The sequence below is a fragment of the Diceros bicornis genome, chromosome 37 (genome assembly GCF_020826845.1).
Source record: "Diceros bicornis minor isolate mBicDic1 chromosome 37, mDicBic1.mat.cur, whole genome shotgun sequence".
NCBI lineage: Eukaryota > Metazoa > Chordata > Mammalia > Perissodactyla > Rhinocerotidae > Diceros > Diceros bicornis.
The window spans coordinates 24,981,704-25,000,546 of record NC_080776.1 but is presented as its reverse complement, the minus strand read 5'-3'; the positions used below and the strand labels follow the sequence as shown (position 1 = coordinate 25,000,546).

The 18,843-nt window shown below is 49.5% G+C and overlaps 1 protein-coding gene across 1 annotated transcript in view; it reads right to left on the bottom strand.

Annotated features, from left to right (window-relative positions):
* MLPH (melanophilin) overlaps positions 1-15,034 on the bottom strand; it is a 56,334-nt gene extending 41,300 nt beyond the window's left edge. Inside the window, 2 exon segments of the mRNA XM_058533488.1 lie at positions 9,905-10,038; positions 14,983-15,034. Coding sequence (XP_058389471.1) covers positions 9,905-10,014 — 110 coding nt within the window. The 5' untranslated portion in view covers positions 10,015-10,038; positions 14,983-15,034.
* Positions 15,035-18,843: the final 3,809 nt, after the last annotated feature.

Here is an 18,843-nt window from a genome sequence, read left to right as displayed (position 1 = left end):
GCCTGGGGGTGTTGGAGATGTAGGAGAAATCAAGTCTTCTGTTTTAGACATGCTGGGTTACAGATGCTGACCAGACCTCCCGGCCGAGGTGTGGAGCAGGCATTTGTGTACGTGAGTCAGAAATTCAGAAGAAAGTTCTCGACTGAAGGCATAAATTTGAAACTCGTTGTCTAGACCAATATGGTAGCCACCAGCCACTGGGCACATGTGGCTATTTAAGTTTAAGTTAATTAAAATTAAATAAAATGAAAAATTGGGTTCCCAAGTTGCATTAGCCACATTTCAAGTGCTCCATAGCTGTGGGTGCTATTGGCTGCCATATTGGAGAGTGTGGATATAGAATGTTTCCATCTTTCGTTCTGTTGGGCAGCTCTGGTCTAGAGGGCGTTTAAAATCACGGTGCTGGTTGTCACTTGGGGGGGCATGTGTACACAGAGAAGAGGGCTCAGGCAGGGTCCTGGACCCTCCAAATGCCAATATTGAAGGAGTCCGGAGGATCCAGCCAAGGAAACAGAGAAGGAGCTGGACTTCAAGACATGAGCGTGTGAGTCAGACCGAGAAAGAGCTCAAGGAATGTGGAGCCTCTGTTATTATCATTATTAGACTTTTCTATGTATTTTCTAAAAAGGGAAATGGGCTAAATCCATACATTTTCATAACCTGCTTTTCCCGGTTAATGTCTTGTAAACTGTTGATGAAAATTTATTGCTACAACATTATTTTTAATGGCTGCCGGAGAATCTACTGTTGAATTCATTGTTAAATTTGGTGTTTAACCAAAGCTTCTAATTTTGGACATTAGAGTCTTTCTAGGATGACTTTTAGCAGAGGACTAGCTTCAAAGAGTAAGCACACTTTTAAAGCTTTTGCTACGTTATACCAGATTGGCCTCCAGCAAAGTTCCCTCTCTTCAGCTGTGAATTTCCCTGCACTCTTTAACCAGGATGAATATCGAGATTCTTATTCATCTTTGGAAATATGTGAAAAAGTTTTCCTTTAGTCTACATTTCTATTATTACTCTTTTAGTTATTTTTCATGTTTATTGGTTATGTGCATTTCTTATTTGGTGAATTTCCTGTTCATATCATTTTCCTATTTAAACATTGGGATTTTCAGGTTTTTCTAATGTGGAAAACTTATTTATTTTTCTGATTTTAAGGAGCTCTCTATATATCAAGGATATGAATCTTTGCCATTTCTGTTAAAATTGTTTCTTCTAATTTTTTAAAAATTAAAAATTTTCTCTTTAAATTCAGATGGACCTATTTATTTAATTAATACTTCTCTATTTTCTGTTGTGATTTCTACCTGTGTTATCACACATAGGCGTTTCCACCCCAAGATTACATACATATTTACCTACATTCTCTTCCAGTAATTTTCATAGTTTCATGTTTTACATTTTTAATATATCAATTAAAAATCTAACTGAGGTCAACCCCCACCCCCCGGTCAATTGTTCTAACACTTAGCTTTAACTAATCCTTCCCTTTCCTACTGAGATGAAATGTTACCCTTATTGTACTAGAAATTGTTGTATATACTTGGTTGTATTTTGTGACTTCCCATGTTGTTTCACTGATTATCTACATCTGTGAAAGGACCACATTATTTTAATTGATGTAGCATTAAGATATTTTTTTATTATCTCATGGACCATTTCCTCCTATCATTCTTAAAGTGTTCTATCTTACATCTTTATTTTTCCATACCATTTTCTCATGTTCTCCCAAATGCCTTAGGAATTTGACTGGGAATGCAGTTCACTAATTTCTCAGGAGCCGACATCTTTGCAGTGAGATCTTCTTCCTATCGAGAGTATATGGTATCCTTGTTATTTGCTTAAACTTTTGGTATGTTGCTCAGTAATATTTTCTTCATATTCTCAGAATAGTATTCTCAGTAATACTATTCTTCATATGGCTCTTGCACATTTCTTGCATGTATATTTTTGGGCATATACATGTCCTCATATTTTTATAATAAATAGGATTTTTCTATATATTTTGTAATTGGTTATTTTTGACGTCTAAAAAGTGAACACTGATTTTCTTTTACATTCTTTTGTAATTAGCCAGACTATTAAATTCTCTTTTTCTTTGTTTTACAGATAACTATCTTGGGTTTTCATTGTCTGCAGATAATAGTTTTTGATCTCCTTGTCCATAGGTAAACTATCTATTTTGCTACCTTCTCTAAGTGCAATGGCTAGCACTTCTAGAACAGTGCTAAATTGTTAGTGATATGTGGCGATGTTAGAAATTCTTTTCTTGTTTTCTAACATTAATGTATCATGATGACTACTTTGGATTTTTTTTTATCATGTTAAAAAAGTATTCTTTTATTTCAGTTTTATTAATTAAAAAATGGTCAGAAATAGCATGCTGACACTCTTCTGTAGTATTGAGATAATCCTGAATTCGTCTCTTCAGCCAGTGCTGTCCAATACAACGTTCTGTGATGATGGAAATGTGCTATATCTGCCTGTCCAGTATGGTGGCCACTACCCATGTATGTGGCTACTGAAAGCTGAAATGTGGCTAATGAGACTGGGGAACTGAATTTTAAATTGTATTTAATTACTGTAAATAGCCGCATGTGGCTAGTGGCTTCCATAAGGGACAAGTACATCCTTAGGCATATTAATATGGTGATTTAACTGGGCTGTATTTTTATTTCTTTATCTTTGTCAGTATAGAAGGTATCAGGGTTAGGCTAGTGAACATTCTTTCTGGTATAAAGCACTTTAAATAGCACAGGAATTCTTTGTTCTGTGGGCATTTGGAAGATCTGTCCAGGAAAGCATCTGGCCCCAGACCCTGGGGGAAGACAGTCTTTAGTGATTTGTTCCATTAATGGGCCAGAGGAAACAGAGGAGCCTTCAAAGTCACTGCAGAGAAAAGGCAGGAGGGTGTTGGAAAAGGAACACCAAGGACAGACATGGGGTCAGTGAGAAGGGCAGAGTCCAAGGTCAGGAAGCACAAGGGCTGAGAGAGGTTACTGATTGGGCCCCTCGAAGGTGCTGCCAGAACAACCCAGTGGAACATGAGGTAGACATAAAAGGAGCAAGACATGCCAGCATTCAGCAGGATGGTGTTAGGGACAGAGAAGAGGCTTTGTGTGAATTTTTTGTTTTAATATGGCGATTGATCATACTGACATTCCAAGTTGGAGCCAGAAGAGAAAGAGGGAATAACTGGGGCAGCGACACATTCCAGGAGCTGGGAGCAGAGAGGAAAGGGTCCAGAGTACAGGGGGAGGGCCCAGAGAGGGAAGAAAGGGTGGGCATGAACACAAGTGAGGGGCAGGTCGGGAGGTAGGTTATGGTAGCCTTGAGCTTCTCTGTGAGGAAGTAGGGGAGCTCACTGCTGGAGTGACCGGTCAGGTCAGTGGTCTGGAAGGGAGTGAAGGCTTAGAAGAGCCACTGCGGGAACAGGAGCTTCAAGAACCACTGAAAAGCAAGGAGCGGGACTGTAGGGCAGTGCTATGGGCCAGGATAGACTGAGACCCCCAGCTGCAAGGGTGCAGGACTTGCCTCCTCCAGCGAGGTCCTCAGAGCAGAGCAGGGAGGACAGTCAGGGAAATCCAGAGTGGGGCCAGCAAGGCAGCTGTGCTGAATGGCAGCCAGAAAGCAGCTGGCAGATGGGCCACGGAGCCCAGAGAAGGGGCCTTCAAAGTCACCATGGGGCCATGGGACACAGGGAAGGTCATGGACCAGGAAGATGCTAATGGACTGGGACTACAGTGATGCCATGGGCTCTAGAGGTCATGGTAAGGACAAAGAGTAGATTAAGAAAGGAGTTTGGGAGCTGGAAGGATAGGAGGCCAAGGGGAGAGGGTGGGATGTGATCAGAAGAGGAGCAGTTCTGAGGAAACTCATGCTAGTGGGCACCTCGGTGAGCAAATGAGCACGGGCAGCACCGAGGGTCTCAGAGAGATGCCTGGGGGCCGGGGGCCTTGCACACCTGCTCACTGTAGGAGTGGCATGGTGTGGGGGGGTGTTGGGTTCCTTGCATACCTGCTCACTGTAGGAGTGGCATGGTGGGGGGGGGTTGGGTTCCTTGCACACCTGCTTTCTATAGGAGTGGCAGGGAAGGTTGGGTGCTTCACACACTTGCTCTCTGTAGGCGTGGTGTGGCCTTGTGCAGACAAGTGGGCAAGAACAAGGGACCCTTCCCAACACCCTCAACTCCCTGTTGGGTGCCAGCTGGTTCTCCACCTGTGTGCCAAGGTGATGAGGCCACAGGGAAGGGGACCCACCTATGAGCTCTACAGAATGACTGCCCTATTAAACCAAAGTGTTCACCCGCCCAAGGCTGAGCTGACTCTGAGAAGACACACCCTTGAAGAGGGCAGTTCCCTGCCCCCGGCCCTCCACTCCAGGTCCTCCCTGGGGAGGTTTCATTTTGAAAACCACCCGCCACCTTTGTGCCGACCCCAGGGGCTGCTCAAACCTGGTCCTGAGCGCAGGCACTAATTTCCCCCTCGCTCAGCCGGCACACAGACTGGCTGACATTCTCCAAGGGAACGAAATCCCAAAGGAGAAGAAAGGAATTAAAGAGAGCACCAGCAGTGAGAAACAGCCACCTTCCCCAGGTGCCTTTCTGGTCTCAGCAGCTGGTTTCCTTCACCAGGTGCCGTAGGATCCCCCAGGAGCCTCACCTGGCCCCCCTCCCACCTGGCTCGCTTCCAGCACCATCATCATGCAGCCCCCATGGGACCCCTCAAGTTCTCCCCAGCTTGCAGGACAGCAAGCCAATGCTGCTGGGTCAGTCGAAGCGGAGGAGCCCCTTTGAACAAAGCCTCTGTTGCCCACCCTCCCTCCCGACAGCCAGGGAAGTGGCTGCACCCATGGAAGGCTCCCAGCTCGAGACCTGCACTAGACAGTAGACTGAGCCTGAGGAGGGCCCTTCTCTCACACAGTGTCGCCACATGCTAAGGCTCGAAGTTCATCCACAGCAAGACACACGTCCTCATTCCGCCCGGGACTCGATGGGAGGAAATTGGTATTAAGTCAAATCTACCCTAAAGCACCTTTCTGATGCCAACGTCGTTAACATCTTAATTCTGTACATCTTTGAGTTTTTGATTCCTCAGAACGCAGTGCTGTGTCCTGATGGGAAGCCAGGAATAACACCACACCTTGTACAGTAAACACCTCACTCCCAAGTCCGTGGTGGCACATGCCAACTTCAGGGAGAGACTGACATCTGCCTGGGGCTGAATCAAAGGCAAGACGGCCCCCTCTTCCTTCTCAGTGCATTTCTGAAACAGTCTGCAAGGGAAGACCTTCAGATGCTCTCTTCACAGGGCACCTGGCACTCAGGAGCTAGACCCCAGGGGAAATTCCTTCTGTCAGTTCAGAGGGAAGCCCTTGATGGTGTCAATGCTGCAGCAACCCTGTTCCCTGGAATAAACACGCATTCTGTTGGGAATGCCTCGTTAGGAGGCTCAAGAGATGTGGCGAGGATGCTCCAGGATTTCTCTTTCACATCTGGGATGGCCTCTATCTTCCCCCGGGGGCTCTGAATGTCTTCGGCACTGGGGTCAGCCTGGATCAGGCCTGGCTTTGGTGTTCTGGGGACACCAGTCTACTGGTCATGCAGGTGTTAGTGAAACCAGTCTCACAGCCACAGGGCCTTTGGTCCTCTGGAAGATCAGGGATCTGGGCCAGCTCATTTGTCACGAGCTTTGACAGAGGAGAGAAAGGTGTGCTGGTCTGACAGTGTGGGAGAAGGTACCCGAGACTTCACCCAGGCCCTGCCCCCACATCCTCCACAGGATCGACGCTCCCATTTGGGGAGAAATCCTGAGAAGCAATCCATCCAGCACATATTTCTATTAACTTTGTAAATATTATAAGAAATACATTTTTTGTTGTTGGATTGTTTTCAAATTGGTATATTTGGTGAATTGGCTGTTTAGCAAATTGCCTCTTGGCAAATTAGCTGCACGTGAGTTGATTTCAGGCCACACACTGTGTCTATCCGACGAATATGGATGATAGGAACGTTCTCTCCAAGTAATGAATGTGTTTGTTTCTTGGCTTCACAAGTTTTTCTCCCATTAACTTTGTTCTATCAATGACCTTGGCAGGTTTTTCAAGCTGGGCCATCCATTTGGCATCCATTTGGAGTATGTCAAACACATCAAAACTGGTCTGAACAGTTCCTGAGCTGCTAAGTGTGTGATGGCCCCCACTGAGTGGTGACTTAAGGACCAGTTTCTCCGTGCAGCCTATTGTTGATGCACAGACTAGAGAATCGGGAACTGGGAGCAAATATGAGAACCCCCAAATGATCATGGAGAAACCCGGAGATGTGCTGCAGAGAATGGGATAAGGAGGCGGTAAGCAGTGGATGACAGTGTATGTTGAAATTGGTTAAATGTGTAAATGTTAAGATTAACACTGATTAGAGACTGTGAAGGAGGTTTATTACTTTAAAATAGACTGCTGGCATTTTAGCCATCTCACTCTGTAGAATTTTGGTGTCAAGAACCCAGTCTCTCTTCTAAGCTAGTTTCAGATGCACCTTTTCTAAGTCTCAACACCCTGTTTGAGCAGAACTCAACCCCGAATGTTCTGACCTCACGGTGCTCTTGACGCCTGCCCTCAGGTCTTGAGGGCACATGCACTAAAAGGTGCAGCTGAGGTCAGAACATGGTCCCTGCAGCTCCCCGGAGGTCATGGGGGACACTGGGGAAAAGGCTTCTCACAGGCAGAGGCAGCTCTACCTTTTGGTGCATATTTAACCAATAGCACCGTGAACAAGAGACAAAACCATCAAAAATGATAAGAAACACAAAAAACCCTTCCTTAACCCCTCCCCCGCTGTTTACAAGACTCTTTACTTCCCAAATGCACCAACGAGTAGGCCATGTTTGCACAGAGAGAACTGATCATGGTAATGCTATTTGGGCTTCAGTGTTCTTGACTTAGCACAACTTTGATACGGACCTTCCGCACCACCACAGCTCTGCATGCTGACGTGTCCAGTGACGATATCACGCTCTGTTATATCAAGATTCCCCATACAACCTCTTCCTGTCTCGTAGGCTTTAGGAATATTCAATAAGCCCACCCCCGAATCACATGGCAGGTCGAGAAGACACAGTAGAGTGGGCCATCCGCTCCCCAATGGCCCCTTCTGAGCAGACGGCCTCGGGCTACCCTGACCATGACCACAGCTGTGCACTGCGGAGGGGCATCACACTCTGTATCCTTCCTCAACAGTAATGAGAAGTGACTAAGAGCATACGAAAATAATGGATGACGGCTGTCAAAAGGGAGTCACCCACATGCAAGAAACACAGGACTTTCTGCGAAATCCACTTCAGCTAAGTCTGGATGGAAGGAGCAGCTGACCACCTCCAGGGTCCCCAGGGAAGAGAGTGCCTGCCTGGGACCTGGCCCAGGTGGTCTCTCCCTCTGCTCCCTGGACAGCTGGGTTCCCCTCCCTACACATCCCTGCAGATCTAAGCTGCCATTTAAAATCAAAGCCCACAACAGCAGAGCTGCCTGGAGACAGGATATGATCCATTCCCTGGGAAGAAGGGGATGGATCATACCTCTGCCAAGAGGAAAGGCCAGGCTGGCTTGGTCTGGACAGCATTGTGGTCCTCGGCCCTGGGCAGAGCCTGGAGGCCAAGGCTGAGGCAGAGAGAGCTGCTCCAGGTAAAAAAGTGAGGGAACATTGGAGTTTTCACAGACACAGTGGGAAAGAGAGAGGGAGGGACCTCGGAACACGGAGAAGTAGGCCGTCAGAGGTAGAGAGAGAGGGCAGAAGTGCAGGGCGGGGAGACCAAGTCCCTGCAGGGGGGACAGGGCAGGCAGCTCTGGCCATCTGCCTCTGGCTGTGGCCCCTGCTCAGCACTTGGAAGTGGGTCAAGGCCTGCTGTGGGCGCCAGTCTTGGGGTCGCGCGTGGGTGAATAGGGCCCCGCAGTTCCCAGAGGCCAGTGGGTGAAAGCGGCTTCATGACGAAAATCCAGGGGTGACCCGGCAGTCCAAGGCAGAATGGAGAGTGGGGACATCACAGAGAGAGGCATCAAGGAGCTGTGGGGACACTCACCCAGACCCCCCCAACTAACACTAACATTCGGGGCACCAGGCTGGACCCCACTTTTTCCACTTGATTTATTGTGGACTCTGCTCCATGTTGGAACCTGGAGCTCCCTCACTGCTGCTCCTCCTCTGTCTCCTTTGAGGCCTGGTCTTTCTCTATCCGAATTCCCTCCCCTGCTGGTCTCCTCCAGTCCCGCAGCTTTAAACACTGGGGTCAGCCGAATAATGCTCCCCCTACCCAAATATGTCTATGTTTTGGTTCTCAGAACCTGTGAATATGTCACCTTACATGGCAAAAAGGACCTTGCAGATGTGGTTAAGTTAAGGATCTTGAGATGGGAGATGATCCTGGATTATCTGAGTGGGCCCAGTGGGATCACAAGTCCCCTTCTAAAGGAATAAGGGGGGCAAAGGGGGTCAGAGAGAGAAGAAGACATGACAAGGGAAGCAGAGGTGAGAGAGAGAGAGAGATTGGAAGATGTTATGCTGATGATGGCTTTGAAGATGGAGGAAGGGACCAGGAGCCAAGGAATGTAGGCAGCCTCTAGAGGCTGGAAAGCACAAGGGAACGTGTGCTCCCCTGGAGCCTCTAGAAGGAATGCAGTCCTGCTGACACCTGGCTTTAGGACGTCTGACTTCCAGAACTGGGAGAGAGAGATTTGTGTGTTTTAAGCCACTAAATTGGTAGTAATTACAGCAGTCCTAGGGAACTAATACAAATATCATCTGTACGGTGAAAACTCCCACGATCACATCTCTTCTGAGCTCCAGCCCAGTGTGTGTGGAGTCCACTTGTCCACTTCACGTCTAATAGGCAACCAAACTTCAATGTGTCTGAACAGTTTCCTGGTTTCCCCCAAACCTGTTCCACTCACAGCTTCCTCAAGTGAGGTGATGGCAGCTCCATCCTCCCGGTTACTCAGGCCACAACCTTGGGGTTGCCCTTGACGCCTTCCATACTCCAGACCCCACTGCAGGCAAAGCTCTCCCTTCAAAGTTCATCTGACCACCTCTCAGTAAGTAGCCCACTGCTTGTAGAGCAGAAGTCAGGTCTTGTTATTTCCCTGCCCGAAGCTTGGAGTGACTCAGAGAAAGGTCCGAGTCCTATAAAGGTCTACCAGGACCCCCAGGACCTCTCCCCGTTACGTCTCTGACCTCCTTCCATGCTCTGCCTGGAGCACTCTTTCAAGCATTTGCTTGGCTAATTCCCTCACCTCCTCGAGTCTTTGCTCAAATGTCTCCTTCTCAATAGGCCTAGCAATCCGCAAAAGACACCAAGGAAGGATCATAAGGGAGCCTGGCGGACAAGGAATGTTTGTGGTTTGGGGGGAGGACTATGCAAGGCAGAGGGAGGAGTAAATAATGCCGGGGGGTCTTAGCTCAGTCAATGGGGAGAGTGGTGGAAGATGGTGCTGGGGCCCCCATGGTGAAGATGGGGTGCCACCCAACACTATTGGGAACGAAGGTGGAAAGCCCACCTTTATCCTGAAACCCCTGGATCCCAACATTCTGGGTGTTTCAGAATGGCATCAAGACTTTCCCTATATATCACCTTTAACTCTTTTATTCTTGCAACGTTGCAGCCTAAGCAGCACCCAGCTTAGGAGACGATGTCACCCTGGAAGCTGGATCAAGTTGAAATACAACTATTCAGGGAGCATGTGAGTGTCAGGTTGGAAAGTCAGATCCCTTCCTTTTAATTATGAGGAAACTGAGGCTAGAAAGTAGAACATTTCCCAGAGTCTGGCTGTTCATCCCCCAAGAAAGCACCCCAAGGTGACAGCCCCTCTGGAGGACTGGGAGGAACCCAGGCTCCACGGGCTCAGCCACACACACTCACTCTAGTCTCTCCTCTTCCTTCCTTCTAAGGTCAAAGTCCCGTTGGACCACTTCCCAGACGTGCTTGGCCTCTTCATCTGTGAGCTTGGAAAGATCCAGTTTTTTCCCCATCTCTGCTCCTTGTCAGGGTCGCACCTGGAATGTCACAGGATCACAGTAGTCAGCCCAGGAAGCCCGCAGATGCCGGCTAATCCATAAAGTGAGAGACAACACAGAAAGCACTGAATTCCAAGGCAGTTTGTCTGTACTTGGGTTAAATGAGTTTCTTAAACAGGCAAACACGTCTGGAAACTTATGTAGTTTAAATAAATGAACCCACGTGTAAAATTCCCACACCTCAAAGTTAAAAGAAAGATCTACTTCCTGCCTCCTGGAACTCACACAATTAGCCACGGGGTCCCTTATTCTCTTTCCATTGTGAAATAAATGTCAATGATGCCAATATCAAGGGGCACGCTCCTTTCCCCTGTGGTAGGGTGGTGCTTTCAATGGGATCCCCAGAGGTGTGTTCCTGGAGAAATGCTCCAACCATTGGGCTTCTTGCCTTACAACTCCTGCGGGACGGAACAGTGCTGCTGCTACACCTAGACCCCCTGCTCCGGGCACCAAGGCTCGGGTGGGATTCTGCTTGGATGACGGGTTCCCCTGTGGCTAACTGAAAGTTTGCAAACCACTGTGTGACTTCAGCAAATCTGCGCTGAGGACTGAAATCCGTCTTCTCAGGAGCATCGGAGAAGGGGTCCTGGCTGTCTGCTCTCACTGGGAATTCTTGAAGCCAACCGAGAGACTCAGTCTGGCTTCTGAATTCTGGGGAACGTCTCTCTTTCAGTGAGGCTGACCATTTGGAAGTGTTCACCATGGAAATGTTAACAAAACTTGCTCTGTGCTAGAAATATACCTTGCTTTTGTCACATAAGAGGTTAATTATGAAAATCGACATTTTCTGAGCAGCACTCAGATACCATTTAAAATAAAAATTTCCACAGAGATCCCATGACGGTCGACTAAAATGTTCCCTGCCTTGAAATGGTGAAAAATAACTTCTTAAAGTTTTTGCACCGACCCCTTGGTATCTCCACCCTCAAGCACAGTGCCTACCGTGAACGATCATGAGGAGGTCGCCCTGATGGGCCAGAATCATTCAAACCATTTTCATTTACAGTTGAATGTAGATTTTGGACAAGAAAACATTAAAAGAAAACTGATTCTTGATGCTCCCCTAGAGCACATAGTTTCTGGTTTTTTAAAAAAATTGGAAGAAAAAGTTATTTGATGGATGACTGGGGTTTATTCATTTTTACTTTTTACCATTTTTGAAAAAAATATTGTATCATAGGAAGCACATTCATGGAAATTCTATTTTCAGAACAGATGAAAGAGCCATGACCATCAGCTGAGTTGTTATGATTGTTATGATTCTCTCTCTTCTCCTAAAGAAGTCACAATTCCAGGCTTTATTACAAAAACCTTAAATCGTGAGGTGAGGGAGAAAAGCCAAACAGAAGGAAAAAGTGTATTTCTCTTATCATGCAAGCTTGATTCTCTTAGAGCATGGTCAGGTCCCATAAGTGGATGGATGAAAGGGTCACTAGCAAGTCAGAGCCACCGCCTGGAGGCTGCTTGCTTCACACACACAGGACATCTGTTCCCCAACTCGTGGCCCCATTTTAAGCCTGTTTCTTCTCTTTGATGCTTTTTTCTAATAAGGATGGCGACTTGGTTTCCCAGTTCAGATCGCAAAGACAGCAGAGGCCTGGGAACAAGGTGCATGCTGGACCAGGGAGGGGCCGGGCACCTCTGGCGAGGGGGGTGCCTGCCAAGAGGATGGGTGGGGAGGAAGCCCAGGCTGGCTGCCTGGAGTGAGGCTGGGCAGAAACATGCTGAGACGTGAATGGGGAGGCCAGCATGCAGGGGTAGGCGGCCCCACATGCCCCCACAGGAACCTGGCATCACAGCTTAGCACCATCTTGGAGGTTCCAGTGACGACCCAGAGTTATTAAGGAAAGAGAAATGTGTTCACTATGTCCTGTTGAATAAAACCAGTAATGATGAAATATAGATTTTGAAAACACACTTCCCACATAGCTAAACCAAGAACAGGCTGTTGGTGCTTCATGGGTTAGATGTTACCTGAAAAATTTTACTCTCATATATTTTTAGCTGCATCCCAACATCAGGAGATGCAGGGAGAGGAAGGGAGGGAGAGCGATGCCAAATTGCAGATACAGCCCAGTGGGAGGGCGTGCCAGGCAGCAGGAGGGGATGCTTCCGAGGGGAGCGTGTTCCCAGACAGCCAGGGATTGAGAACCAATGGTCCATGACATGGGTCTTTGTCTGCTGTGACTGAATCTTCCCATTTAGTGAATTAATGAAATGCAGAGGCTTAAAGCTTTTTAAAAACTGCCTTTAATCGAATGGAGAACATGTTTGACTTCAGCATTTAAAATGCACTAACCAAACGTCACTGGCGTTTTGAGGACGTGTTGTAGCATCCCTTCTGGCTTGCCTCAGGCTGGTACCCTGATGCGGGCACTTGGAGTGTGGTGAAGGAGCAGCTCCTCTGCCAGGCACAGGCAGACATGGGGCCCATGTGCATCCATGGAGGGGACAGCCTTTCAGCCACAGTCATCTCCTCTCCATCACTCCCTGCTTTCCTTGCTCACTGAGACCTGGATTTCCCCTTGATACCCCTCCACCCACAACAGTCAAGGAGGAACATGGGAGCAGAGGGCATGCTGGACCACAAAGGGTGCCCCAGCCTGGGGGAACCTCCCAGGGCGTGTGTTGGGGAGGGCAGACTCTGTCACGCTCTATCTGTTCCTGGCTTTGTTCTGGCGTAGATAACTCCTAGTCATGAGGTTCCTGAACAAAACACTTTCAATTTGCACCCGTTCCACTGCTCAGATTTAATCGCATTTTTAATCTTTGAGACTGTTAGCTTTCTGCAATCATTTAATAATTATAATAGAGAGAAGAGAGGGTGACACAGAGGTTAATGAGCTGGAAAGAGACAGTGGAACTGGTTTGATAAAATGGGTATCCTGGACCCAGACCACTGAATTTCAATGGTGTGTCATCTTTGTCTGTTAAAGATTTGAATTCATATTTTGGCCAAATTGAAGGGAAATCTGGGCGGGGGTTCCTCCTACAGGAAACTTGGCTTGACCACCTCTCGGGCCGTCTGCCCCCTGAGCCTGGGAACAATGACGATTATTAGTGGTCACCTGCTTGAGCAAATGAAGGCGGAAAGCAAGTCCAAGTTCCTTGTTAAATGCCCCACTAACAATGGCAGGAGTGCTCTCTGACTCAGAGTCAAGGCGTGTGGTGCTGTTCTTGCTGATAAAGTGGGGGGTGCCTTCCTGAGGGAAGGCAGAGGTGCCAACGCTGGGGCCCTCTGTGTTAACCCTTGCTGGCTGTCTCCCAGTGCTGCCCTCAGAGCTGGCCTGTGTGTTTATTTCTATAAATAACTCCAATCCTAGTCAGCTGCAAAGTGAGCACATTTCCACCCAGAAGACCCCCTCGCAGGTGCACCTGACACACCTGTGGTGCAGCCGTGAAGCTCTGAAACGGCTCTGGCAGCGACGGCATGCAGCTTGCCCTCCTACCTGCTATTCTCTCTGCTCTCCCAGCTCTCTCATCTGCATTTGCAGCTAAAGCCTCAGCACTCGTCTCCCCAGCGAGGATGGGTCCCAGGGTGAGGCTGCAGGACCAGGATGGGGCTGAGAGGCAGCAGCTGGCTTCCCATCCCAGTTCAGGCCCCAGCCGGCCCCGTGACCTGGGACAAATTCTCCTCTGCTCTGGGTCTCAGCTTTCCCGTCTGTGCCACGGACAAGGGGCGGGCCCCATGGCCTCTCTGGCCCTCTCCAGCCCTGCGTGATGCCAGGGAGTTAGAATTGAAGGTGTGTGTGGGGAGTGGGTGGCTGGACATACGGTGGGGCGGAGGGGGAGAGCGCCTCCTCCAGAGGTTGCTTCTGAAAAGAACAAGACAGTCGGCCCTAGAAGGCTGAACCCACCACAGAGCTGGGGCGCACATGTCATCCAAGAGCACCAAAGTCACCTTTCCCATGAGCCTACCGAGTTCTGGAACCTCACCACCTCCCAACCCTCCAACTCTCAGACCCACTCAGCTGGTTTTAGTTTTTCACTCACTAAGGCCTTAATCAGTGAGACCCAGGGGCTCCCTGTCTGTGTGCTGCCACTGTCCCCACGCACATGTGCAACGTGGCAGCTCAGCTGCCCGTGGTCTGCCAGCCTGGCCCTGTCTTCACAGCCATGGGCCGGGGCAGTGCTGGCTTTTGCAGCTAGTGGGCTAGTGGGGGCCTCACCTCCCCTCATTATCATTTGAACCTCTTAGAAAGAAATATGTAAATAAGATTAAAAAAAAACACCACACCCCATAAAAAAAGAAAGAAAATATAAAGGCCCCAACCCAACTGAAAATGAAGTGCGTTTGTCAATATTTGGCAAAGGTCTAAGCCTGTGAAACCATTTGGGATTTATAAGGAGGTGTCGCTCAGGCGAGGACCTGGGCCAGTGCCCATTCTTTGATGCCCATCCCCACAGACCCTTCTCACATCTCTGCAACAGGCTGGGTGGGCCAGGATGGGGGGCTGTCCACAAACATAAGATGATTCCAATAATGGAGGCTGGGAAGAAGGCCAGGACCCTCCTCCCACGCCAAGACATCATCTGGGCTCTGTACCCCAAGATCAGCCCCACAGCCCAGGAGAGAGAATAGCTTTGGGCCCCTGGGGGTCCAGCCTGAGTGAGTCTCTTCTGAGGTCTGCAGCCCTGGCCCCATCTGCTCGCAGACCCAGGATAGGGTTCTGATTAAAACCACTGTTTTGCTCAGAGTGGGCTTCCCCAGGGCTCTGAACAGTCTGATCAGAGCATCCAGGTGAGGTCTGATGTTTGGGGCTCAGTGGGCTGGGCACGGTCCCCTCACCAGCCTAGACCGGGGCCTGGGGGCATTTTCACACCATAGGAGCTGCACACATCACCGCGGACCCTCCGTGAGCCTGGGTCCCCTGTCCTGGGCACCACCCGGACCCCGCGGTTCCCGTTTCTCCCCGCACTCACCTACTCCTTTCCCAGGGGGTGTGCAGGCCCTGGTTCGGACCCCCAGGCTGCTCTCTCCCGTCTCCCGTCCTGGGAGGGAAAGGAAGGCGACGAGGAGGGGTGTCGGGTCAGGGCGCACTGGGACGAGGCAGGATGATCCAGGCCAGGCAGGGCGCAGGGCGCACAGGAGTCAGGGAGGGCGCAGGGCGCAGGGCGCACGGCGGCAGGGGCTCCTGACCTGCCTTGGCCGAGCAGTCAGCGGGCGAGGTCCCGGGCGGCCCGCCCGGGTCACGTGGGCTGCGCCCCGCCCAGCTCCGGGAGCACTGGGCACCTCCGGGTGCTGGCCCAGGGGAGGGAGGAGCGGGCACCCCAGGCGCCCGCGCAGGAGGCGACCGTGCAGAGGAGACCCCCGCTCCTCTCCCGGAGCCAGCTTCGGGGAGAAAGGCGGCGGCAGGGAGGGGAAGGTTGAGCCCACACCTGGAGGGTCGCGCGTTTGCGGCGACTTTGCCGGGATGATGCAGACTCCAAGGTCCTGTCCTCAGCACGACGGGACCCGCCTGCCTGAAGGCGCCCTGAGAGCATGCGGTACCTCGTTTAATTCCTATGCCAAGTCTGCAGGGAGAACGCTATTTATTCTAGCTTTATAGATGGGGAAACTGAGGCACAGAAAAGCGCCTTACCCACAGCCGCTAACTAATAAGTGGGAATGCCAACTGGTAAGTGGGACTTTGGGCCCAGGGTTTCCTCGCGCAGACCCCATGCCCTCACCGCCTTCCATCCTGCCTGGCATCAGGACGCGGCTGGACGGGGAAGCCCACAGCGCCAGTAGCTCTGCCGCGGGGAGTGCACCGAGGCCGTGTCCACCAAGAAAAGTCCTGCAGGTCACAGCCACGGCCCTCGGCCGGATCAAGATCCGCGCGCAGGCCGGGCGGGTGCGGACACGAGGACGCGGGGCTGGGGAACCTCCAGGGAGCTGCGCCGCCGCCGCCGCACTCTCCCCGCCCGGACTCCAGCGCTTCAAATCCAGCCCGTCCCAAGCGCAGCCACCGCTCCCACCCACCTGGCTTGCTTGTCCTTCCAATTCCCAGGGTCCTTAAGGGAATCAGCATCTTCCCTCTCTCTTCCGAAGTGGGCCCCTTAGAGCACTCTCCCCTCCTCCCTGTCGCTTGTCATGAGAAAAAGATCAAGCAGCAAGTACGTTCTTTCTCCCAGCAACTACTTGTGAAACTCAGTTTCCATATCTGCAAAATGAGGATAGGAATGTGAATAAATACACAAATAATCTTTGCTATTAAGTGAACAGATAGTACTATCTCCATATTACAGACGAGGAAACTAAACTTTATAGGATCGTTGTGATGTCACATTTGATAATTTGTAAGGAGCTTTCAAAAGCCGCAAAATGCTGGTCAGGTTACAGCGTTTGGTAGCCTGGCGTGCCCACCAGCGCACTGGAGGTGAATTGAGTATTTCAGGCCCCTGGGCTACATTAGGATACGCACTGTCACCAAACACAGTCAACTGGAGTGTGCCAACCCTGGAAATGGGGGCCACTCACACTTAAACCAATTTCCACAACCCATATGATCCGGTTCTCATGTTTTTCATTTCCTCAGCATATACTTTACAATTGCTTGTAAAATTACTAAATCCCTTGCAAGTCGGTATCAGGACTGTTAAGTTCCTTAAGGGCAGAAGTTTTTTTTGTGAGGAAGATCAGCCCTGAGCTAACATGGGATGCCAATCCTCCTCTTTTTGCTGAGGAAGATTGGCCCTGGGCTATCATTCGTGCCCATCTTCCTTTACTTTATATGGGACGCCGCCACAGCATGGCTTGACAAGCGGTGCGTCGGTGCGCGCCGGGATCTGAACCTGCGAACCCTGGCTGCCGCAGCGGAGTGCGTGCACTTAACCGCTACAACACTGGGCCACCCCAAGTTTTTTTTTTTTTTTACATTTTATACTTTAGTGGTTATTTCAACTATGGTTTTTTTAAAAACGTATAAAACCGATACGATGATATATGATAAAGATGTAAAGAATATAAAGAGTATAAAATGAAAAGTTAAATTTTCTTATTCCTACCCCCAGCCCCACTCCAAATTATTAATAGTGTCTTGCATATTCTTCTCGAATTATTGTGTGTGTGTGTGTGTGTGTGTGTGTGTGTGTGTGGTTAAGCATGTGGTCTCTGGATCCAGCTGCAACAGTCGGACTCCCACCTGGGTATACTATTTACTAGCTGTGTTATCCTGGGCATGTTCCTTCACCTCCCACAGGCTCACTTCTCTCTTCCACATGGTGAGGATAGTAATAGATCTACATAACAGGGTTGGTCTGAATCGCTACATATATACAGCACCTGGATGAGACCTGTCACTGGGTGAGTGCCCGGTAAATATTAACTATTAGTATACATTCATTCTTTTCAGTGGTTGCAGAGTATCCACGCATGAGTTTACCGTAATTATTTCACCAGTCTTCTATTGATAGATAGTTAACTTTTAATTTTTTGCGATTTTAAATATTTCTGCCATAAATATTTGTAGATAATACTTAATATCATTGAAATAAACATGTTTATGATGATATGTATCATTGTACATACACACTTATACCAATATATCTGTAGAATAAAATCCTAAAATTGGAATTCCTGCATCAAAGGATGTAGGCAATTTTTAAGAGAAAATTCTAGAATGAGAAAATTTTCACTTGTTGAAACAATCTCAAAATTACAGAAATTTGCAAGTACGATACAAAGAGCTCCTTCCCCCCATTTGTGAGTTAGTTGCTGACATGATGGTTTAGTGTATATTTTATGTAAACAAGTTCTATCTTCTACAAAACCACAATCTGACCATCAAAATCAGTAAATGATACGTTGCTGTCATCTAATCATGAGAACCTTTTTGAATTTTGCCAGTTGTCTGAATAATGTCTGTTATCACAAGAGGATCCTGTTCAAAATATCTTGATTTCTGAATTCAGCTATTTTGGGGGAACTTGGAGGGCACAGAGAAGAGGGAGAGGACAGGAAGGCAGTGGGGCGTGGGGGCTCCTGGCTGGGATCTGGGGTCTTGGTTGTTGCTCCTCACCCTGACATTCTTGCTCGCCTAGGCCTCCCCTTTGGGGTCCCAGCGTGGCCCTGGGTCGGACCCTCTGGCTCCCCAACTTTTCGTCCCTGTCCCTGCGACTGTCCTTCCTTTTTCACTTGCTCAGGGCTGGCTTTTTCTTGCTCAAAACTATTTGGTTCAATCCTGTCCCTTAGAGATGAGAAAACTGATGCCAGGAGCGGGTGGAGGTCGTGCAGAGTCTCAGGCGGTTTCTCTCTCTAATAGTGAGCCTCTCACTCAGCCACCGTGAACCTTCGAGAAGTCTGGTTGGTGGGTGGACAGCAGAGGGCAGTAGAGAGCGCCTGCCCACCTTCCTGTCTACCAAGGCTGTCCGGAGACCCCGTCTTTGCTGGGATTTAGGAGCAGACAGGACAAGGTAGGAAGGATCGCTGTCTTGGCCAGGGAAGCTCACCATGGAAGATGGGCCTCAGGGCCTTTAATTTCACAGTTTGGGAGTCCCCCATCTCCAGGGATTGCCAGGCGGGCAAGTCTGCCAGGAGGGCTGGGTGTGGATTTACCTCATCTCTGCTCATCGAGAGGGGGCCCTGAGGGAGAGGAGGTCCCTGGCCCACCAGGGAGCATCTATAGCGTCTGGAAGCGCCAGCCTCCTCCGCAATGGCAGAGTCCAGGGTTAGTGAGGAAAGGCCCGCTGTCCCCCATCCACCGCCCTCCTGGGTCCTCTAGCTCACTGGGAGGCAGCAGTAAAAACCATCCTTCATCCTCCCCTTTCTAAATCCTCAGGGCCGACTTGGCCTCGGGTCAACCA